We start from the raw sequence: 24,626 nt of genomic DNA, 5'->3' as shown, positions 1-24,626 counted from the left end.
GAAGGGCACTATGAACTTTTCACAGGCAAAATTCATCAAAAGAGCAATTTTTAGGAAGTGTAATCAAAAGTGCAACCAAATATCACAACATGTCTATTGCGGCTAATTGGCCAAGATTATATCAAATTAATGCATAAACTTAAACTTATGTGCATGGGGATCTCATGAAGTAGGTTCATATAGGTACGGACAAGTCACTTGTTGACCGGATGTGCACTATATTGACAAAAATGATTTATGAATCAAATTACAAGAACATAAATGTATATGTAGAAGATATTACTGGTTGATTCTATACGGTTATGAAACAAGAATTGGCCAATAAATTTTGGTCTTTGTTACCTGATAAGAGAGATAGACTCATAATTAAACACAATTAGTGGCAACCAATAATCCATTGTTGGATATGAAGTGGTTACAAAATAAGAAATTTGATCAAGTAGATTTAGATCCCTTACATAACAAGTTGACAGGTGTGATAAGCCGACTACATAAGCAAAATAAACATACGACCTGAGGCACAATACAGTGCCTCTTACAGTACAAGGCTTGTCAAGTGCCCTTTTATTCTAGTTCAACAACCCAAAACGGGTTGAATCTTGAAAGACAGAACAACCACACGACCAAACAAGTTGGAATGACACTGATCATCAATAGCTTCTTGCAGGCTTCGACCAAAATCTACTCAATTCCAAACTTTTTCCTTAAAAACATTGCGTAATCGTAGACCTTTTCCTGCTCGGGAAGTGACTTGGACACGCTCTCCTTCTCCATGCACCTCTTAACCCAGGCAATAAATTCTGGGTGCTCTGCCTCAACACTAAAGTTGCCAAATTTCTCATACTCAAGAAACCAGCTATAGTATGAAATAAGCGTCACGTCCACGAATCCGAGGGTGTCCCCCCCAAAGAAAGGCTTGTCTCCAAGCTCTCTTTCTAACACGCCAATGAAGTCGAGAAATTCTTTTATTGCTGCATTTTGTTCTTCTCCTTTGGTTGCCCAAAGCTTCCTCCCAAACTCAAATATCTGCATTTCACATCCCCAAAAATTCAGGGAAATTAATATACATTGTTTTGAGCAAGTTCAGATCTTCTGCTGATATCTTTCAAATATACATCACAAACCTTAAACCTTAAACCCGAAACTGTAACATGAAACCTTAATCAACCATGTTTTAAAAGCGAGCGTAATATTAACCATGAAAACATAAACAGAGATCTAATTTCCATTTAGTTTTCCTTCTAATACAAATCCTAAATGGTAAAACCGTTACACCCTAAACACTTTTAATCTTAAAATTCTGAAACAACATTGTTTAATTACCAGCTCAAATATCCGTAAGCATTTAACCTAAAACCAATTAGCAACGTGTGTGGTTTTAAGCACTTATGCCAGATACTCTCAACATTTAAACATAAAAAATATAACCAGATGATCTATTTCCCATGTTTTCAATTGTTTCAAACCAAAAATATTCAAAGCAAAACAAAAATACTGCAAATAAGTAAATTAATGAGTAAAAATCACCTTCTTGTCGACGAAGTCAGCCCAGAACCTGGCCTGGGCTCTGAGGTAAGAGTCAGAGGGCAAGAGTGGAGCCTTATCATTCCAAACTTCGTCAATGTACTGAAGCGCAATGAGGGACTCGGAGACCGGTTTTCCATTGTGAATGAGAACCGGGATCTTCTTGTGAACCGGGTTCATCTGCAGCAACAGTGGGCTCTTGTTCCAAATATCCTCTTCTTTGTACTCATACACAATGCCCTTCTCAGCCAGAGCAATCCTCAGTCTTATCCCAAATGGGCTTGACCAGAAACCCAACAACACCACCTCATCCGCCATTGAAGGCTGATCAGATTTGAACAAAGTTTCTAAGGTTACAAAAAGCGGTGAGTGTGAGTGTGAATAGTGGGTGAAGAAGCAGACTAGCAGATTGAGTATTTATAGACAGAAAATGCAGAGGAGAAGCAGTCGTCAAAGACTCCGGACATGGAGATATTCAACTTCTCTTCCTTTCTTGTACATATTGATTCGAGAATCTTCCAATTGGACGGCGATTATGTCACTGCTCTCGACATCAAGTTGACAAATCCGGCATTTCCTTTTATATTTCTTTGTTAATGCACGTTGATTTGTAATAATATATAATACGTGTTTTTATTAGTCGGACTATAGCGTATGAATATATTCCTTTATAATAATTCTAATTTCTTGGTGTAAAAGATATCAATTTTAGGTCGACGAACTTGTTCAAGGACAAGGAGGTAGTCTTTGTGTCAGGACCCACCTCGAGCTGATACTTTAATTTCTTTTGAGTCATTTTAGCAGCCACATTTGATACTTTAATCAATTATGACCTTAGAAGATTATATTGCAACTAGCGACATTTGACATGTGGTTGGACTTTTGTATTTAATAATATATAATACGCGTTCGTGTTTTTATGCTACTCAGTACTACAGTTTAATGATATTCCTTTTTACTTGGAAGTGACAGTTCTTAGGTTCGAATTCGTGGATGGCAAATTCGATACCAAATTAAGTTATCAATTATGTGTGGCTATCGATCTCTTAGTGTAAAAATATCGATGTATTAAAAAGAAAAACGTATTTTTATTTGTCTGACGACAACATATGAATCTATTCCTTTATAATAATTCTAAATTCTTGGTGGAAAAGATATCACTTTTCTTTTGTTTGGTCAAATCCTTTCTGAAGAAAGGAAGAAGTTTTAAGATGGGAAACTCTCAAGAAGAGAAAAGCTCTCACTCTGAGGGAATTTTTAAACGCCACTACAAAAAGATTTCAAATTTAGGTAGATGAACATGACAGGGAAGTAGTCTTTGTGTCAGGACCCACCTCAATCTCATACTTATAATTCTTTTGAGTCATTTACCTAGAACTTAGCATTGTTGTTGTTGTTGTTGTTTTATTTTATTTTTTTATAGTGTAACGCGAGGAAAAATCTATATATATATATATATATATATATATATATATATATATATATCAGTGTTTTAAAAAATCGACCTAGGCGGCACCTAGGTGCTGGGTGATGGTTAGCCGTTGGGATTTAACCAAAATCGAAAGAAAAATCGGAAAAAGAATTAGGCGGTCGTTGGTCGGCCTAGGCAGGTACTTGGGCGGCCTAGATGGGCGTTGGGCAGCTAGTTGGTACCTGAAACTCTCCTGCTCTGTCACAACTCACTGTCTCTGCACAGCAACATCGCCGTCGTCCAAACACATGAGTGACTAATTGAATAAATCGAAGAGCCTTTTAGCAGACCGGAGAACCTGATCCAAAAATAAGAGATTGGAAGAACAGATTTGACATTTATAAGGAGGTCGAGTCTGTGTTGCTTCGTCTTCTTACCGCTAACTGTGAAGAGTCCGAAGTCTGAAGTATTTTCCTTTCTTCCTGTTAATCAGTTTTCTAACTTTTCTTTACTTTAGTTTAAACTAGAAAATAGGCCCGCGCGTTGCGGCGGGACCTAAGTAAATTCAACACAATCATGAATGAACAGAAGGACATAAAAAGTAACCAATAAGCATTTCGACAATGTTTTAGATAAAAATTTGAAGCGACACGCGATAAAGAAAATACAAAACATAATTTTTTATGATATTCTTGTGGGTTCAATGTAAACATCCATGAATTAAACTTAATTTTTTATGAGTTAATGATACTTGCGGGTTGAATGTAAATATCCATGAATTTTTCTGAACATGTAAGCTACATTCATGCATTGTTAAAAAGCCACTCATTTTCTTAAATATGGAAGTTGTGATTTGTCTAAAAATATTTCTGGTTCATTGAGAGAGCGCAGTTATCAACAACACATATTAAAGCACTTCGGGAAGAATGAGAAAGTTCACTACCAGAGCCTTGATTCAAGTGCAATCGCTCCGAACCCCAAGATCAAAGGCAGCAGCAAGAGTAGATCACAATGTTGCAATGCTAGTCCAATCTAAACTGCAAAAATGAGATTCAGAGTAAGAATTCAAAGCGCAAACAAACGGACACAGGAAAAGTACCTCAATCTGTAACAGTGCAATGAACTCAATCTGTGACAGTGCAATGAACTTAATCTGTGATGGTGCAACAAACTTAATCTACGACAAAATTACATTTCACGAAAGAAAAGCAACTAATAACGGGAACGTATCATTTGTCATCATGACCTGTTTTGCATTCAACTCTTCCATCTGAGACCATAGATTATCTAAAAAAAGTAATTGAGACCTTCCAACAAACACAAAAATGTGCTAAAACCAAAAAATTGTACCACTCATCTCCACCCATAAAATGTATTGAGGCCGTGACATAAACTTAATCCGTCGCAGAACGGTGATACTAAGACTCCCTCTAACGATCCAAATTTCTGAAAATCACAAACACAGCCATCAACACTAAGTTACATGACAACAACGAAAATAATAGGTTACAAACAGTGTTGAAAAACCATTAACACTAATCACACAGTGCCGGAACAGAGATCATAACAAAGCTACACCACTCAAATGACAAAATAACCAGACACCCATCCATTTTCTAAAGTGACCTCAATGATTCCTTCTCTAATAAAAAAAATTATCGCCTCTGCTCAATTTAAAACCACATGTAGAAACCTCTGCTCTAATTTGCGCATCACACACATCATACACATTTTAAAACAATCAATAACAATCACAAAAGAACCAACAGAGTGATGGCATAAAAATCTCAAGCATGTGGCATCATCTGTCGATGAACAAAAATCAGATGCATCATGTATAATTCTAGAGGAATAGATAACTGAGAATTCCATTCACAGGGTCACCACCACAACAACAAACAATAGAAGCATGAACAAATACATGCAAAACACATACAGTCTGGTTTTTGCAGAGAGGTTGTAACACAGAAAAACCAGCAGAGCAGGAGGAAAAAGAGAAATGGAGAGAGAGCAAGGTGGTAGCCAAAAGAGAAAACCAGAGTTATCAAATAGCAATTAGCACAAAATATCTTCTTAGCTCTCCTAATTTAATAATTTAAAAGCATCTGTTGTACTCCAACCAAAAGGTGGAGAACTGAACCACAACTGAACAGTGAACAAACCAGAAGGAAAAAAAATAGCCTCTTCACACATGCTTGAGCAAGGAACTCCATGAAAGCTACAATGTCCATAAAATGTAATTATTACTAATTATAAGCAATGTAATCAAACATACATAAAATGGTACGATCTTGTTTTATTCCTTTCCACAAAGCTCTCAGGTTCGACTCTTATGAAATGCTGAGTTCAATACAAATTATTAATGAAAGAAACACTCCAGCATCTTTTGAGTTTAAGTACTACTACTTAAACATGTTAACACACCCATAAGCTAACTAATTCTAATCAGTCTTTGATGCGTTTTCTATGTACTTATATGAAGAAGAACCAACAGAGTGAGTAAAAAAAAATTCTTAGTAAAAGAATTAGCCAATTCTAATTAACAACTGCTAAAAACAAATTCATGTAAGTAAACTCCTATGATATCCGATGCCAAAAATCGAAATTGTAATGTTATTGCTCCGGAAGGATGAAAAGCAAACAAATCACCAACATATCATATAAATTGCAAATCTAGAATACAAACTATAGAAACAAAGCCGAAATGTTCAGTATCTCCACCAAAAATTGATAGACTACACATAAATTACACCAAGACACACACAGAGATGCATAGAATTCTACAGTTTTGCCCCAAATTAGAGCAAAAGGATGAGAAACAGGGGAAAACCCACATACCTCCCACTACGAATGAGTTAACTGTATGATTCCAGACCGAAATCTTGATCTCATCAGGGCTCAAAATTCGAAACTTTGGGCAACTGCCGAGAGCAACCGCGTGTTGATGCAGAACCGAAGGAACTTTTGGGGAAATGGAAAGTGAGGTCTGGAGGAAGAGGGAATTGGGAGTGAGAAAGAAGAAGTAGGAGAGGAAGAGGAGGAGGGAGAAGAGGAGGGTCAGGTAGAGGAGAGGGGAGGCGGAATCGAAGATCAATAAATCCAAAACTTGCATTCTCATCAGGAAAAAAAATCACTAAAAAGAAAAAGGCAGAAAAATGCAGGGCATTCTTTCCGAAGGCAATAGATCAAACATTCTTGGAAAGAAAATTCGATCACGAATTGAAAAAAAAAAGTGAGAGAGAGAGACGAACCTTCATACGGAGGCTAGCAATCTGGAGCTCGAGAAATCCGTGGAAGCAAATGGAAGAGCCCTATGTCAGGTTAAAACTTAACTTTGGGCTCAAAATGTAGTTAAGCCCAAAAGAAGGTCTAGAAGAAAAGAAACCTGAAGTTCAGCCGAAGCCCAGAAGGCAGAAAATGCCCTTTTTCGATTAAGTGCAGATCATTTGAGCCACTTGCTCACCTACCTAGAAGTCAAGTGGTGTAGACCAGCCAGCTAATCAACCCAAAAGTACTTTACAATGACAGTACAAGTAAATAGCTGATGAGTCACTACCCTTCAAGTTACATTCGGACAAGATTAAATGTTACATGAGGCCAAGCCAAATCGTCTATAAAAGAAGAAAGAGAAATCAAAGATAAGGACACTCAAACAAACAAACAAATACACAAATTCTGCTCAAAGCTAGATTTGCAAACGAAGTTGTAGTCAGCATCAAGCCTTCATCCCTTTCGGGATCAACCTTCACTAAAAGCCTTTGTAAAAGCTCTGCTACCTTGTCTAAATCTTGTTGTAGTATCGATTCTTTCCTGTAAAATCATCTCCCAATCTCCCTTTTTTAGCTCTCAAACCCTTTGTAAATCACAAAAGATAGGAAGTTGCAAGACGATCAGCCTTGCCCGACAAGGTGAAACCTTGCACGACCCTCTTTGTTCTGTCTTTTTCATTCATAGATCTAGTAATATGTTGTATACTTCCATTTGTATCCAAGTTATTTCTAGCAAGTTTATGATTAAAAGACTTCTCAGTTCTTGAATCCGATCGGGTTAACAGTGCCCAACCATGCAAAAGATAAGTTGGAATATCTAAGTTCTAACCTCTCAGGCATACAAGATTAATTATTCAAAAGTCCTTGATCTCAAGGCATAAAAAAGAACCTTATGTGGACTTAACCCATCCACGACAGTTTTTGATAATAAAAAGTCCGAAGTTACTTGGGGCGCAAGTAATCGACCTATTTCTTAGTTTTATCTCTGTTATATTATGATTGTCATAGAACGTTTGAGTATTGAATTAATTCTGATGGGAAGCCTCAAGGCCTATACCTAAGGCCCTACAAATGCACCTATTTGGGTTCATTCTGTTCGTCGGGCTCGGGTGATTAAAGTATAACAGTCATAATACTTCTGCAACAATGAAACAACCTCTATATGTTCGAGTACTTGGTTGGTTTTGATTGCGAGCCTCAAGGCCTATACCTAAGGCCCTAAAAAGGCACATTTCATAGCTAAACTTGGTGGCTCGGGCAAATATAATTAAACTCAACATATGTTTTACATCTACCATGCTAAAGATGGCAGTGGCATGCCTGAGCACCTAAAGTTAATTTTGATTGTGAGCCTCAAGGCCTACACCTAAGGCCCCACAAAGGCACTTTTCAGAGTTAACTTTGTCTTTCTCTTTCAGCCTTGCCTGACAAGTCTTGCCCGACAAGCCCCCCAACAAGCAGAAGCCCGACAGGAAGTATCAACCGGCGCCAACCTCTCGGGGAGCTGTGTGCTCGTCGGCCAGGAAACTTCCCCATTGGAAATTCCAGTGACGAACACCCTGATTTTCCATATTTCTTCCGTTTTGGGATGAAAGAAACGGAAGAGATGGAATTGTGGCTGCTAGGGATTGAGGAGGACAGAAACAGGAAAAGTGAGAGATGAGAGAGGGCTCACGTAGGAGAGAGAGGAAGAGGGAGCGCACGCGTGTAACCTAGCAATCCGTGCTAAACCAAACGAACAAAATTACCCTCTGGAACTTTTGAGAATTACATTCCCAATCCAGCTCCATTCGGCTGGTATTGTTGTAAATAGCATGAAATCGAGTGGCTCCGTGCTAAACCATACAGACAAAATCACCTTCTGAATTTTTGAGAATTACCCTCCCAACCCAGCCTAATTTGGCTGGCCTTTTTTTAAGTAGAGTGAAATCGAGTGGCATTTTCTTGACTGTAGCCATGAACAGGCCAATTGCCCACCAACTTTAGAATTGACGAGAAAATATGTCCGCGCGTTGCTGCGGGAACCTGTTGTTTCAGGTGTAATCGGATGAATAAAACACATTTAAGTTGAATAAATTCAACACAATTATGAACAAATAGTTTTTTTTATATACATTCAAGTGAGCTGGCATATAAATACATTGTACAATGAATGGGAAGAAACTAAACGTCTTTGATTAGAAAGAGATGGTTTCCAAAAAAGTTATGTTTCCTTAAGAAACAGAAGAAACATTAGTTCACACAAAATTTCAGTTACCAAATCCAAAAAAAAAAGAAAAAACAAAAATGTGACTCTATATGGCTTTCTTACTACACAAAAATATCCCTTAGTTAAAGCATGCCACACATCATCACATTGCTATTATATGAAGTATATTCCTTTGTGGCAAGTAATATATTCTCCTTAGCATGACCTCTCAATCCCCTATATCTCCCTAGAATCGTACAACAACCCATAAATATGGTGCCCCTTTAAAATCCAAGCATACATTAAAAATTCAACAATACAGTTACAAAATCTCTATAAATGAACATACCTCAAAAAGCCAACAGCCCAAGTGACACACTGCACACACGGCATGCACTCACATACACTGCATACACATACGCTCACACACACTGAAGAATGAACGCATTATATTCAGTTAGCACCATTCAACTTTAAAAGCAATGAGACCTTCCAAAGGCACAGCCTAACAGGCCTCAGTTCAAATAACCAAATTGAGAACAGTTGAATTTTAGAAAAGTTGTACATAGGGGAAAAAAAAAAGAAAAAAAAATAGACAAAACAATCCTATAACCACAACTGAAAAACAAAATCAAAATGAACAGAATAAAATATCAGCAGAGCTTGAACACTAACATCATTTGAAAACATGTGTTGGTTACGTATAATATATATGCGCATAAATTAAGAAAATGACTTGAGTGCCCTAGCAGTAGTCTTTACATTGAACCAAATCACTATTAGGTTAATTGTACTGATTCCCACATCTTCTTTTATGTGCTAAATCTCTACTAAATTGCCCTACGAAAATGACATAAAACTAATTAAATTCCCAATATATCTGAGATATACAACTTTTAAAAGTGTGACAATATATGCAGCACCAGGATGTTGCAAAACTCACTGCCCTAATTTAAGATTCAGTTTTTATCCAATGTATGCATAAGCTTAGATACATTTGAGAATTTGCTTTTCAACAGTTGTTACTCTCATCGTCTTTTGAGAGAGATAGATACAAAGGTTAAGATTATAATGGGGAAGCGTTAAGAATCCTTCTAAAATACTTAAGAAAAACATACCTACAACGGAGTAAACAACTGTTTGTCTCCATAGCAGTTTCTCAGAGCAGTTATGTTGTCAGAAAGATAGTGCTCCACTCCAGAAGGATGGACAAATTTACCAGATAGAGACTGACCCAAAGAAAACATAATTAAAAGTTAGCATGTGACGAACAATTAAGGTGATGCAAAAGGGTAACACATGATGTGAAATTATTGTACCAAAATATCCAATGTCTGTTAATCTAATCACCCAATAAAACATAACAGAAATTAAGCACAACAATATCAAAATCAAAAGGAAGGAATAATATGAAACCTTGTGCATAGAACATTCATGAGAATGAATCACACAACAATCAAGGATGGACAAATCACAAAAGTGACAATTAAAGGGCACCTAACGGACACCCCCATCTCTCTCTACAATCGTAGAAATCTCTCGGGTTTCAAGAAGCAACTGGAAAACGAAATGCCCATTTACCCTCACAGAAAATCCTCACATCTCTCTATCCCCCTTGTCCCATTTCTCTGTCTGCAAATTGCAGAAAAGGAACCTTAAACAAATCCCTGAAATCCCTCGCCTAAACCCTCTCACATTTCTTTCGGACACCCCCTATCTCTCTCTCTCTTTGCAAAACCTAAACTAGATCTCCTAAATCTTATCTCAGACACTCGACATACAGCCAATAAGCCAATATATTAAAGCAATCTCTACATTATACTTTGGAACAAATTAAGCAGAGAAATCAGTTTATAATCCCTAAATACTGGAAAGAAAGAATCTTTGAAAAGGAAGCTTCCGGGTAGCATACAAAGATTTTTATTATAAGAAAAATGTAACCCTAATCCCATATTAAGCAGAGAAATCACTTCATAATCCCTAAATACTGGAAGGAAGGAATTTTTGAAAGGGAAGCTTACCACTACAATCATAAGGCGTGAGCAGAGACGGCTTTGAAGGCTGCAAACAAAGGCCCAAAGAACGAAAAATCAGGATCTCCTGAAACTGAAAACAGAACTAAATTAAACCACCACAAGTAGAATCGCAGGCTACAAACTGGCATGGTTATGGTTCATCTACTGCCACAATGACTAGGTTCATTTACTGCCACAATCACAGTACCGGTTTCTATTGGTAGAATTAGGGCTGATTTGGTATTGCTGTGCTTTGAAAAAAAACTGTTATGAGAATAAGCAGCTGTGCTGTAAGAATAAGCGGCTGTGAAATAAATCAGCAGAGTGTTTGGTAAACTTTTTTGTAAAAGTGCTTTTGGAAAAAAAAAACAGTCTGATAGTGGGTCTTTTCATTAAAGGAGCAATGTAGCTTTGTGTGCTTTGAAAAAAAAACCAGTTTTCCAAAGCTGCAAATAGATGCTTCAGCTTTTCCTTTGGATTTCAGCTTATTCTCACAACAGCTTCCAAAATAAGCCCTTTTTTTTTAGTTTACCAAACACCTAAAACCCTAACAACTTTTTTTCATGGGTGCATTTTTTTTAAGCACCTCACTCCCAAACCACCCCTTATAGTAACAATATATAGAAACAAAGAAATTATCTTTGCATCTTGCATATCAACAATCATAAAATGAATCAACCAATAAACTAAAAAATAAAAAAACAAAGACAAAAAAACGTATGTTTTCCATTCAACAGAAAAAGTCTGCATAAAGATAAATTGGAATGATAAACATACAAAATTTCACTTTTCACTTCACAGAATTTGTTTGAAATCACTAATTACCATTAGAAGAACTTCATAATGAAAAAAGATTACACTAAAATTTTAGAAATTGTTGCTTACCTATCTTCAAAAGCATCTTTATGATTTCTAAACATTTTTCCCAAAAAAGTGGAAAGATGAATACAAACCTCCTCGGATGGACACGCTAATAGGATCATCCAGTCGACCATCAAATACTTCCAAAGATAATGACAGAAGTGGTGTCTCCATTACATGCTTCTCCGAGAGCCCCCTGTGAGAAAAAAGAAAAGTAAAAATCAAAACTTGCCTATGCCAAATAGGAAAACCCCTACAAACCACACAATCAGAGAAATTAAATACTTTTTTTCTAAAATTAGGAGAGGAAAATAGAATGAGAGTGGAAAATCCTAAAAAATAAGAAAGAAAAAAAGCCAAAATTATAGATCTAGAGAAAAAGAATTACCCAAAGTTCCACTCAACACAAACATAAGGGCCAATGCGAAGGTGAGCATAGAGCCCTGCCTTCTGCATGGACTTGAGAAACCTCACCGGATTATATCTCCCTTTAAAATTGTACTAAAACCCAGCATAAACCCAGAAGGTGAAATTAACTACAAAACCAAATATACAAAAGTATTCGTTTCAGATTTAAATTCATACCCCTTTATACTGGCTCCAATGTGGTTTTTGTCGTAGCCATGTCCAAGACAATGCACCCAAGACTCCATACATCTACAGCAAGGTTTACACCAACTGAGTTTTGTATAACCTGGGCAAGGAACCGAAATGAAGACTTAAGTAAAAGTAAAACCATCAAGAAGCATGCCACGAAGGAGAAAAATACAGTAACAAAAAAAAAAAAAAAAAAAAAACTCACCCTCACAAACTTATCCTATGAAGCTCCATTTGATTGCTCTAATCTTCATTAAGAAGATTGGTACCTGTCCAAATACATTACAAACTTCATTTAATTAAAGAAAACAAAAGCCAAAAATGTAGAAATCCAACACAATTAACGTAAAGAGAAGCATATGAAATCATTAAGATAACATACTAATACTACAATGTAATCAAACAATGATTATTCGACATTAAAACTAAAGCCAGGAACAGAAACCTTTGAACTTTCTGCATAAAGCACACATGTTGTCTTAACTGTACAAACACTATTAACAACCTAAACGATAATTAACTCACAATTTAGTTCCATCAATATGATAGACATACCAAACTGTCAACATACTAACAAAAGTAAACATAAACCCTCCCTAGAAATAGCCCAATGGTAGGATTATGTAGTCCGACTGTGCTGAACTAAATAAGAAAAAATTCAAGTGATCAAAGCTAATCTAGAGCTTTCTCCTCTCCCAAACACATCAAGAATCAGAACGTGCGTCGTCAATTTCAAGAAATTCACAGAAAGAGAGAAAGAAAGGGATAGAGGAGCACAAACCTCAGATCGACTGGCCTCGATCCGCTGGATTCCCTCATTATCGTAGCAGAAATCGACAAAAGCATATATACAATGACATTTTATCAGCCATTGGTTGGACCACATTTATTACCTGCCATAAACAGAGAAACAATTTTGTATAAGAATCTGATAAGAATCTCATTCCACAAAACTTCTTCAATCCGGGCCTAAACATATGTAAGCAAAAAAATCTCCAAGATACATACTTTCATCCAGATCATCCACCGCCATTAACAAAACCACACCCTATATCTTCATTTAGCTAATAAGATTAAAAGAGTGAACTTATCACCCAAATAAAATAGGTAGATTAATGAATATGAGTTAAGAAGTGGAGGAAAGCAACAAAACCAATCAAACAACGAATTGTCAATAGAATAAAACAACAAATATAGATATCAGAATCCAAGTTTTTATGTTTTATTTTTTTATTTTTTTTATTTTTTTGTCAAATGAAGACTTAAATGTCACTCAACGTTGTTTCTAATTGCAGCTTCCTCTCTACTTGTAAAAGCATGGATGTCTTAGCCAAACGTACATTTTGATCATGCAGAATCGAGATGGAGACGTTATCTTCTGACAATAGAAATGGAAGTTCAAAATATTATTGAATCATCAAATGTTGAAATTACCAATCAAATACAGATAAACCACCACCAACAACCAAAAAAGTTTTTTTTTTTTTTAATGAAATTATACACCTCTCACCCAAGCAGCAACTAGTTCTTTTGAACTGAGCGTCTGTAAAACACATGAGTATAGAGCATTCACAACATTAAGCATTTAGGGAAACTATTTCATTTCATTTTAATTTTAGGTGACACAACTGATGCAAGAAAGGGTCGAGCAAGTAGCATGGCATCAAGAATAAAGGAAGATATTTAGGATGGAACAATTAAAAGTTTTTGTAAATCATTAAATTTATGCTTACATAAAATATACATGCATACTTAATTTTTCAAACAATTATACTTCACAACATAAATTGTAAGTTGGGACTATTTGGTTGACTCAAAAGAAATTGATGGGTTAGAAAAAGCACAATATATATATATAAAGATGAATGTTCTTATGTCGTTCTCCTCTTACATCGACAAAACACACACACATGTGGTTTAATTCTCCAATATTCAATGAGAAGGCACCAGGCAAGAAGAAGCGCAAGGCTGGAAAGAAGCTTCCAAAGAGAACAATCTATAAAGCAGACCACAAAAATTAGACAAAACCCAAAAACTAAATAGTAAAAAAAAAAACCCCTAAAATGAAAAGAAAAAAAAAACTGAATTTGCAAAAATGTCATAGCTTGTACCCTATCATATCCAAGTTGTCGTACATCCTCGAGCCTTTGCGTTCATATATGCTTCCTTAATTTTAGTGTAAACCCCCAAAATAAACTGCAAATATTCTAGAAATGGTAAAATGAACTGCAAACCCGTCAATCATTTCCCAAAATAAACTGCAAATCACAAAATTACCCACTCCAAATCGGCTGGAGAACTCACCAGGAAACCAAGGCTTTTACGGGCTTAAAATTTCCTTCGAAGTGGGACTAATTTCACGGTTTTTCAACAAGAGGTCGTTGTGCTTCGTAGTTTCTGAGAGAGAATCAAAGAGATTTCTAACGGCTTGGTGGTTTTTAAGCTTGTTGGTGATTTCTGAGAGACAAGGCGAGGAGAGAAAATGGAGATGGAAGCAGAGTCGAGGCTATGTCATAGAAAAGCTAAATCACTGGCTTCCATGATCATCAAGCATGACCGCACACGCACAACACCCTACCTAAAGAAGAGAGACGGCGACAACTCGAGGATAGGATGGAGGCGAGACCGTCATTCTCGCAAGGTCTACGAGACGGAAGAGGCAATGAGGGTTTGAGAAGGAAATGGAAAATGCCAACTTTACCACCGTTCTTCCCTTCCCACGATCATCAACACGTGTGCATCAAGATTAGCGGCAGAAAGAGCCTGGCAGAGCACCTACCTAAATATCTCTCTCACTCAGTCCATACCCGTAGCTCTCATCTATCTCCAATTTGTCAGGCTCTGTGTCTCCCTCCTCTGTAGTCGCTCTATCCCCCTCTCTCCGCTCGCCAGAGGCACACCCAGCTATCTTCGAGTAAAAAATGGAAGCGATTGTCTCTCTCCAATTTGTCAGGCGTGATGTACCCCTCCCCTCTCTGTTATTGAGTCAAACATTAAATGCAAACAACGGCTGAAAATAGGTTTTTAAGCCTAAGTGGCAATTTTGTAAATTAAGTGAAAGGTGGTTAAAAGCATTCGAGTGGCAATCTTGTAAATAAACTGAAATGTGGTTCAAAACACTGTTCGTTTGTATAGTGCAATTGAAAAGCCTTATTTAGACTAAAGTAATCTATTTTCTAAATATTAATATAATATTCATACCCAAGAGTTATTGTAGCAATGGTATCGAGAGTCTGGTGTTAAATATGTTTATCCATTTTCAAGGGTTTAATATTAGTTATTATCTTACGTTAATATGTATTTTACTTCTTGTATTTTGCTTTTCTTTTTTTTTTAGTTGTTGTTCATTTAAGTTATGTTATTTAGTATTTTAATTAATAAAGAGTTGATGTATTAGTCAACTAAATATGAAGGTTGGGAGGATTACCTAAATCTGCCTAGTGATAAACAAGATATACAAAATATGGCACATCTTTAGAAAGTTGTTATATCATTTAACACGTGTATAGTGATGCCATATTGAACTTGTTATGTCATTTAACACTTTGTTTTTACATTTGGATGCATGATATACAAGTTCAATGCAGTGTCAATATGCACTTATTTAGAAGATATACAAGAAGTTTACTTAAACTTGCCTAGGCGCCAGCCCGGCACCCGACTAACGCCTAGCGTTTTTTAGAACCTTTATATATATATATTACATTGGTGAAAAACACAAATTTAAATTATATTCACCAATCAACTCATAGGTCTCTAACCCAGTAAAAGTAAGTGAGAACAGTCACACCATAATAATAACAAAAGTATGGACAATTAATAGCATAAGAAAATCAAGTTCGGCAAGAAGCCTAGACGAGGAGTAGATATGACCTCGACTATAAGAATAAATTTATGACCTCAACTATAAGAATAAATTTATCTCGCAATATGGGTTACTATTAAACCCCACCCCCAAATTATTGTAAATTTCACAATTTCCCTAAAGATTTATTGAAATTTACATTCTAGTCCCCTATCCTTACCCAATCAAAATCCTATTTTTCAGATTTTCTAAACTTCTCCACCTCTCTCTGCTTGCCACGTGGCAACTACTCACCCACTACCTCTTTCTCTCTCCTCTCCCCAAGCTCTCTCTCTCACTTTCACTCTCTATCTCAGTCTTGGATCTCTCTCACAGTTCACCCTCTCTTCTCTCCGACGAGACACAGAAACACTCACACACCCCAAAACATCCCCAACGTGTACACCACCATCACCATTGTTGGCTCCCTCTCCCTCTCTCTCTCCCTCGTCTCTGTGAAGCACGAGACACCCAAAGTCCACCCAAAAACTCCTCGGCGAGCCCGTGACCTTTGAACACAGATTCCGGCCAACTCCGGCCACCATTTGATGGTATATTGCATCTAGAGTAGAAGATCGAGGCCGATCGAAGCTTTGGAAGCTCCGGCTTCCTTTTTCCGTCGAAACCAGGCTATTGGGTCGACTAGACCCAAAACCCCAAGCCTAAGTCCTTTAGCCAAAAGCTTTGGGTCGGGCCTTAAAGCCCAACCCATTAACCCACCAAACCCAGGCCCTTAGGGTTGTGTAGATTTGTGTCTTTGGGTTGTTGCATTTGAGCCCAATTCCCTTGAAACCCTAACCCAAAAACCCCAAAGAACCGGCGCTGAGACCGAGTGGAAATTGGGCCTCTGGCCCGTTAACCCTAAGACCCCAACCCTTTTGAAAACCCTTGGACTCCAAGCCCTTAGGCCTTCGGCCCATAAGGCCCAATCTTTTAAGCTTAGAAACCGTTCGACCCAAGCCCAAAGCTCAGGCCCAAAACCAGAGAACCTAGGAACCCCAGGCAACGAGTGAAGGCGTGTGGGCCTGTGTGTGAAGGGGCACCGGTGCCGACGAATTTTTCAGCGACCCACGGCGGCGCGTGAGGCACGTAGGGGTACCCGAGGTCCCCTTTTAGGTTTTATGACGTCCGTTTTTTTGAAATTCAATCTTTTGAGTATAGTTTTATTAATTGTACCCTTTATATGCTTAGGTGCAATTATTAACAGCGATTTCATCTTTCTTATTTCTTACGGCTCTATGACAACAAAGTATCTGTGAGTAGACTCCTTCTAAAATGCATGTTTTAATAGTATAAATACATACATGAAAAGCATGATTTAATGATTACATTTTATGAAACATTTTATGAGATATTATGCTTACTGCGAATATTTTGAAATATCATATTTTATTGAACTGATGTTCTTTGTAGTGTATATGATGGATGACTATATACTATTTAAAACATGCTTTCACTCACTTCTTTATAGTATAGATGATGGATGACTTTATACTCTGAAGATGATTTTGAGATATATGTACCTATGTTTGGAAAGAGTATATTCACTGCTTTTGTGCATATCTAGTGGTCACTGTCCTGCCTACGGCCGATGATACTTATATTGACCTTCGGGTTGGGTGCTGTATGAGCCTACTGGTGATTGATACTTGTGAAGGAAGAGTTCTATATGCCTTCGGGCGATACTGATACCACTAGTTAGCATACCATATACGATATATGTTTTATGAAAGGTCTTATGGCAAGCTAGGGTTTTCGGCAAATCTATCACCTATTATGCTATTAGTTTTCCTAAAACTTTGGGGGTTAGTATGTTGAATAACTATTTTATTACATATATATCAGCTTAGTCCACTCATGGTTGTTTTGCACCCCATCAGGACATAGGAACGAGGAATACGATCCGACATACGACACATTCCCCTACCAGTGATACCGCATCATTCTCTCTACTTTGACTTCTATTGTAATAACACCTCTCTATTTTATCTTCCGCTTGTACTATGAATTACATGTATGCTCTGAACATGTCAAGCATTAGCATTATATTCATTGTTGGCAATTGAATATTACTACGGTATTTTGTAAGACGTATATTTGAGTATTACTTGCATAGTCACGCACAAAATTTATACACATGTTTTACATGTTCTTAGCACATGCATTCATTAAATGGCTTTCGTCACCCTCGGGTGTCGACCAGCACGTGACCATCCTAATGTCCCTCGGACATCAAGATCAGGGCGTGTCAGTTACTATCATGCTTAACTGTTTTTATAGTAATAAGTCGTCGGTCGATGTATTGGCCAATATAACTTATGAGTTACCATCACTAGCTTTAGTGGTTTTGTTAAGAGGTTGGATTCAATTATGACCTTAGAAGATTATATTGCAATTAGCCACGTTAGACAAGTTTTGATATGTGGTTGCACTTTTTATCCCATTTTTTAAAAATTGCTCTTTTGATCAATTTTGCATGTGAAAAGCCCATACTGCCCTTCATTGATGAAAAAACCAACAACACCCAACAAGACTCAGTTTCTCATTACTCCACCTCTCTGATCCGTTCTTCTTCTTATTCTTCTCTCTCTCTCTCTCTCTCTCTCTCTCTCTCTCTCTCTCTCTCACATCTTGCCTTAGCTCATATTCGATTTTTGGGTTCGAAATTTTGTTTTGGTGGTTGGGGAATGAAGAAGGTGAGGGTTCTTCAATGAATTATTACGGCTGAGGTGGTTCAAAATAAAAAAATGGGGATGTATCATTTGGACGTCATTAGATTGTTGTTGTGATTATGTTGGTTCAAATTCATAAAAGGAGGAGCATCATTGTGGTGTCATTGGATTGTTGTTATGGTTATGTTGGTTTCAAAATCATAAAATGGGGAGTATCGTTGTAGTGTCGTTGTAGCTTCTCAGATTATTGTTGTTGCAGTGGTTGTTCAAAATCCTGAGACTTTTTGTTTAAATCAAATTAAAATGTAAGTCCTTTTTGGTTAAATCAGGTTCTTCGAAATTGAGTTTTTGGTTGTTTTTTTTTTTTAAATTATTGGGGTGTAGTTGTGGCATCATTGTGGTGTTGTCTAAGTGGTGGTTCAACGTCACAAAAGGCGAGGAGGGGGGTCGTATTGTTGTACCCTTTTCGATTAATGAAGGGCACTATGAACTTTTCACAGGCAGAATTCATCAAAAGAGCAATTTTTAGGGAGCGTAATCAAAAGTGCAACCAAATATCGCAACATGTCTATTGTGGCTAATTGCCCAAGATTGTATCAAATTATGCATAAACTTAAACTTATGTGCACGGGGATCTCATGAAGTACGTTCATATAGGTACGGACAAGTCACTTGTTGACCAAGTGTGCACTGTATTGACACAAATGATTTATGAATCAAATTACAGTAACATAAATGTATATGTAGAAGATATTACTGGTTGATTCTGTACGGTTATGAAACAAGAATTGACCAATAAATTTAGGTCTTTGTTACCTGATAAGAGAGAGACACATAATTAAACACAATTGGTGACAACCAATAATCCATCGTGGGATATGAAGTGGTTACAAAATAAGAAACTTGATCAAGTAGATTTAGATCCCTTACATAACAAGTTGACACGTGTGATAAGTTGACTACAGAAGTAAAATAAACATACGACCAGAGGCACAATAAAGTGTCTCTTACAGTACAAAGCTTGTCAAGTGCCCTTTTATTCTAATTCATCAACCCAAAACGGGTTGAATCTTGAAAGACAGAACAACCACACGACCAAACAAGTTGGAATGACACTGATCATCACTAGCTTCTTGCAGGCTTCCACCAAAATCTATGCAATTCCAAGCTTTTTCCTTATAAGCATGGCGTAATCGTAGACCTTTTCCTGCTCGGGAAGCGACTTGGACACGCTCTCCTTCTCCATGCACCTCTTAACCCAGGCAATAAATTCTGGGTGCTCTGCCTCAACACTAAAGTTGCCAAATTTTTCATACACAAGAAACCAGCTATAGTACGGAATAAGCGTCACGTCCACGAATCCGAGGGTATTCCCCCCAAAGAAAGGCTTGTCTCCAAGCTCTCTTTCTAACACGCCAATGCAGTCGAGAAATTCTTTTTTTGCTGCATCCTGTTCTTCTCCTTTGGTTGCCCAAAGCTTCCTCCCAATCTCATACATCTGCATTTCACATCCCCAAAAATTCAGGGAAATTAATATACATTGTTTTGAGCAAGTTCAGATCTTCCGCTGATATCTTTTAAATGGAGTAATTAGGTTTTCATCCTTATTTTTACTACTCTATTGATTAAAACCTTATTACTTTTCAATTTTTGATCAAGGTCCTTTGTATTAATAATATCATTAATTATTTCAATAATAAAATATTTTTTATTTCTAAATATATTCATTTAATATTAAAAATGTTACAATTAGTATATTTATACTTATGGCTAAATTTTTTATCATATATTTTTATTTTTAGTTTGTACCCATTTTTAATTTGCAACCCTTTTTTAATTTGTACCAATTTTCCTTTCAGTTTTAATTTGTACCCATATATTAAATTCTTTTTGTGCCCATATTTTTTAAAGTTTTATTTGTATTGTACCCATATTTTTTTATTTATTTGTACCCATTTTTTTTTTTTGCTAAATGTACCCATTTTGAAGAATGTATCCATGTTTTGATACAATAATTTTTTGGTTATTTTTATGAATGTACCCATGTTTACACACACACACACACACACAATAGTATATTTATATTTTAATATTTTTAATCCCACAAATTATGGTTTTTTATTTAAAATCTCATTACTATAAACAACTATAAATTTTAATTTTTAATTAAAAAAATATAGTAACGTACATAGAAATAAATTATCAATTAATTTCAGGGACTTGGATCAAAAATTGAAAACCAATAAGGTTTCAGTCAAAGATTGTTCATAACTAGGGACCGCATCCAAAGTCTCCCCTTTTAAATATACATCACAAACCTTAAACCTTAAACCCGAAACTGTAACATGAAACCTTAATTAACTATGTTTTAAAAGCGAGCGTAATATTAACCTTGAAAACATAAACAGAGATCTAGTTTCCATTTAGCTTTCCTTCTAATACAAATCCTAAATGGTAAAACCGTTACACCCTAAACACTTCTAATCTTAAAATTCTAAAACAACATTGTTTTAATTACCAGCTCAAATATCCGTAAGCATTTAACCAAAAATGAATTAGCAACGCGTGAGGTTTTAAGCACTTATGCTAGATACTCTCAACATTTAAACATAAAAAATATAACCAGATGTTCTATTTCCCATGTTTTCAATTGTTTCAAACCAAAAATATTCAAAACAAAACAAAAATACAGCAAATAAGTAAATTAATGAGTAAAAATCACCTTCTTGTCGACGAAGTCAGCCCAGAACCTGGCCTGGGCTCTGAGGTAAGAGTCAGAGGGCAAGAGTGGAGCCTTATGATTCCAAACTTCGTCAATGTACTGAAGAGCAATGAGGGACTCGGAGACCGGTTTTCCATTGTGAATGAGAACCCGGATCTTCTTGTGAACCGGGTTCATCTGCAGCAACAGTGGGCTCTTGTTCCACAAGTCCTCATCTTTGTACTCATACACAATGCCCTTCTCAGCCAGAGCAATCCTCAGTCTTATCCCAAATGGGCTTGGCCAGAAATCCAACAACACCACCTCATCCGCCATTGAAGGCTGATCAGATTTGAACAAAATTTCTAAGGTTACAAAAAGCGGTGACTGTGACTGTGAGTAGTGCGTGTAGAAGCAGACTAGCAGATTGAGTATGGGGTGTGATATCCACACACCCCATTTTACTTCTCACACACCTTTTTAATTTTCGGCCGTCAGATCGGATGAATTGAAGAAGATCAACGGACAGAAATCATCAAGAGGTGTGTGAGAAGTAAAATGGGGTGTGTGGATAGCACACCCCTTGAGTATTTATAGACATAAAATGCAGAGGAGAAGCAGCCGTCCAAGACTCCGGACATGGAGATATTCAAGCTCTCTTCCTTTCTTGTACATATAGATTCGAGAATCTTCGAATTGGACGGCGATTATGTCAATGCTCTCGACATCAAATCCGGCATTTTCCTTTTATATTTCTTTGTTAATGCATGTTGATTTGCAATAATATATAATACGTGTTTTTATTAGTCGGACTATAGCATATGAATATATTCCCTTATAATAATTCTAAATTCTTGGTGTAAAAGATATCAATTTTAGGTAGACGAACTTGTACAAGGAGGTAGTCTTTGTGTCAGGACCCACCTCTAGTTGATACTTTAATTCTTTTGAGTCATTTTACCTAAAACTCCGCATTGTTTGTTAAGATCCTACAATCACATTCATTCATTGTATATCGTGCGATCAGTTTTCGTCAGGATGTTTATATTTAATTTTAAATAAAAAAATTTACAAAATTTTTTTACTGCACGTTGTACGATGAACGGATGTGATTTGAGGATCCGGCGAGGATCCAATTTTTTATAAGTGTAATGCTAGAGAAACCATAAATTATATATATGAGATAGGATCAAGGGACAAATGCTTTTACATTTTTTTAAGCCTTTTGATTACATAGCATCCAATGGTTCTTATTTATTCATTAAATGACATGGATACTTATGTGAATTTTAACTAATATTAAAGATAAAATATAACTGAAAAAAAAATTAAAATTTGGAAAATTAAAAATATAATTAAAAGGGAAAGAAACCCTAGATTGATAAGAAATTCCAATGGTTCTGCAACCTTCGTCTCCCCCAATGGTTCTGATACCACTCATAAAAACGTTAGAAAAAAGCCTAACTATTTTCTTGTTTACAAGTAAGATAATCATATGTCATGTCTGTACACGCAAATTTCTTCCTCCTTGTTCTTGAACAAAATTGTACCTACAAAACAAATAACACCTTAGGTCAAGGCCAATAGTCTCACGTGCCCACGATGAATGGGGCGGGGGGGGGGACTCTTTGGCCAAAGAACCTTCAATGCCAAAGTTAGAATTTTGAGGGAAAAGTGGTGTTTGGAGAATTTTGAGTATTTAGCAAGAATGTAGACCTAGGTTTTTAGAGAAAATGGGGTAGTATACATATAAGGCATGGTGGGCCTCCTTGGGGGAGTAGGTGGCCAGCCCTTTGTGGTGTTTTTGAGTGTATTTTGTAGTTAATTGGTAATTTAATTAGCCATTAATAGATTAATTAGGTAATAAATCTATTAATTGGCTAATTAACATAATTTAAAATGAATGTTTTGGGGGTTACCTTGTGGAGAAGATGGATGAAATAGGTTTTGAATAAATAACTATTTTGGGCACTTTTGACTTGATTGTGGGATGATTGTCCACTGCTCTCGCGTAAGAATTCTGGTGCTCCTCAAGGATAATTTGGTCCCTTCTGCCCAAAAATCCACGTGTCGTCTCTTGATTATTTTTTGCTGCCCCCACACCTGCTGGGCTGCTCGCAGGAAAGGGCAGTAGTTGTAGAGATCTCCAACTTTGATGTAGATTCTCTCTTGGACTTGGAATTAGATTCTTCTAGGAAAGGGAAATAAATCACCTTCAAAGCCTATTTAAGCCTACCTTAAGTAGGGGATTAAATCAACTTTGGAGGGCAATTATTTATCCCTACAAGAAAGAGAGAAAACTAGAGAATATTTGTTCCCCCTCCCCTAGCACTCTTCTTTGCTTGCCCGTGCAAAGAACTGTCTTCCGTTGATTTCTTTGTCTTCTTCACGCCGCACCAATGTAAGAAAAACTTAATTCTCATTGTCTTCTTCTTGGAAGGTGCTGCCACGGGGCAGTCGTCGAGGTGGTGCGGCACGTCGGCTGGTAGGGGTCAGGAGTAGGCTTGGCATGGGCCAAGGAGGTGGTGTGGTAGGGGCCATTGCTTGTGCTGCTTGCCAAAAATAAGGAAACTGCTTGATTTTGATTTCTCAGCTACCGTAGATGGAGCAGTCGAGGATGGAGCTACCGAGATCGGAGCTGTTGAAGATGAAGTGTCAGATGAGCGAACTGTTAAGTGCAAAAGTGGTTGCTGCCCCTGACCATTTGATGCCTAGTTAATCTTCAAGCATTCGATCATTTGAGTTATGTGGCTTTCTCGCATTGGAGAACTTACCAAAATCACATCTATTTATTGTATATTGTGCGGTCAATTTTTGTCAAGTATTGTTTATATTCAATTTTAAATATAAAAAATTATAATAATTTTTTACCACACGATGTATGATGAACGAATGTGATTTGAGGATTCCCAAAATCCTCACAAAGAGGATCCGGCGAGGATCCAATTTCTTTAGAGTGTAATGCTAGAGAAACCATTTATATATATATATATATATATATATATATATATATATATATATATATTACATTGGTGAAAACACACTTTTAAATTATATTTACCGATCAACTCATAGGTCTCTAACTCAGTAATGGTAAGTGACAACAATCACACCACAATAATAACAAAAGTGTCGACAATTAATAGCACAAGAAAATCAAGTTCGGTCAGAAGCCTCGACGAGGAGTACATATGACCTCGACTATAAGTATAAATTTATTTCGCAATATGGGCTACTATCATGCTTGACTGCTTTTATGGTAATAAGTCGTCGGTCGATGTTTTGGCCAATATAACTTATGAGTTATCATCACTAGCTTTAGTGGTTTTGTTAGAGGCTAGATCAATTATGCCCTTAGAAGATTATATTGCAATTAGCCACATTTGACATGTTTTGACATGTGGTTGGACTTTTGATCACACTTTTTTTTTTAAATTGCTCTTTTGATCAATTTTGCCTGTAAAAAGTTTATACTGCCCTTCATTGATAAAAAAAAAACCCCACCAACACCCAACGACACTCTCAAATCCATTCTCAGATCCAT

At 36.7% G+C, this 24,626-nt stretch overlaps 2 protein-coding genes and 1 long non-coding RNA gene across 3 annotated transcripts; all 3 read right to left on the bottom strand.

Annotated features, from left to right (window-relative positions):
• Positions 1–412: 412 nt before the first annotated feature.
• On the bottom strand, positions 413–2,207 carry LOC103452956 (probable glutathione S-transferase). The gene is made up of 2 exons (XM_008392479.4): positions 1,528–2,207; positions 413–1,026 (listed from the first exon to the last, which is right to left on the bottom strand). The coding sequence occupies exons 1-2, from the start codon at positions 1,840–1,842 to the stop codon at positions 682–684; spliced, it is 660 nt and encodes a 219-aa protein (XP_008390701.2). The 5' UTR covers positions 1,843–2,207; the 3' UTR covers positions 413–681.
• Positions 2,208–13,730: 11,523 nt separating this feature from the next.
• On the bottom strand, positions 13,731–14,799 carry LOC139196512 (uncharacterized). The gene is made up of 3 exons (XR_011581511.1): positions 14,147–14,799; positions 13,977–14,061; positions 13,731–13,861 (listed from the first exon to the last, which is right to left on the bottom strand). It is a non-coding gene; the product is annotated as an uncharacterized lncRNA (long non-coding RNA).
• A 4,466-nt stretch (positions 14,800–19,265) lies between these two features.
• Positions 19,266–21,511, bottom strand: LOC103454097 (probable glutathione S-transferase). The gene is made up of 2 exons (XM_008393684.4): positions 21,104–21,511; positions 19,266–19,879 (listed from the first exon to the last, which is right to left on the bottom strand). The coding sequence occupies exons 1-2, from the start codon at positions 21,416–21,418 to the stop codon at positions 19,535–19,537; spliced, it is 660 nt and encodes a 219-aa protein (XP_008391906.1). The 5' UTR covers positions 21,419–21,511; the 3' UTR covers positions 19,266–19,534.
• Between the last annotated feature and the right edge of the window lie 3,115 nt (positions 21,512–24,626).

Source organism: Malus domestica, chromosome 05 (assembly GCF_042453785.1).
Source record: "Malus domestica chromosome 05, GDT2T_hap1".
NCBI lineage: Eukaryota > Viridiplantae > Streptophyta > Magnoliopsida > Rosales > Rosaceae > Malus > Malus domestica.
This window is presented reverse-complemented; position numbering and strand designations above follow the sequence as displayed.

Coding starts and splice junctions, on each gene's coding strand:
- LOC103454097 (XM_008393684.4), bottom strand. CDS start 21,418: ATGGCGGATGAGGTGGTGTTGTTGGATTTCTGGCCAAGCCCATTTGGG. Junction 19,880..21,103: donor CTGACTTCGTCGACAAGAAG/GTGATTTTTACT, acceptor TGTGAAATGCAG/ATGTATGAGATTGGGAGGAA.
- LOC103452956 (XM_008392479.4), bottom strand. CDS start 1,842: ATGGCGGATGAGGTGGTGTTGTTGGGTTTCTGGTCAAGCCCATTTGGG. Junction 1,027..1,527: donor CTGACTTCGTCGACAAGAAG/GTGATTTTTACT, acceptor TGTGAAATGCAG/ATATTTGAGTTTGGGAGGAA.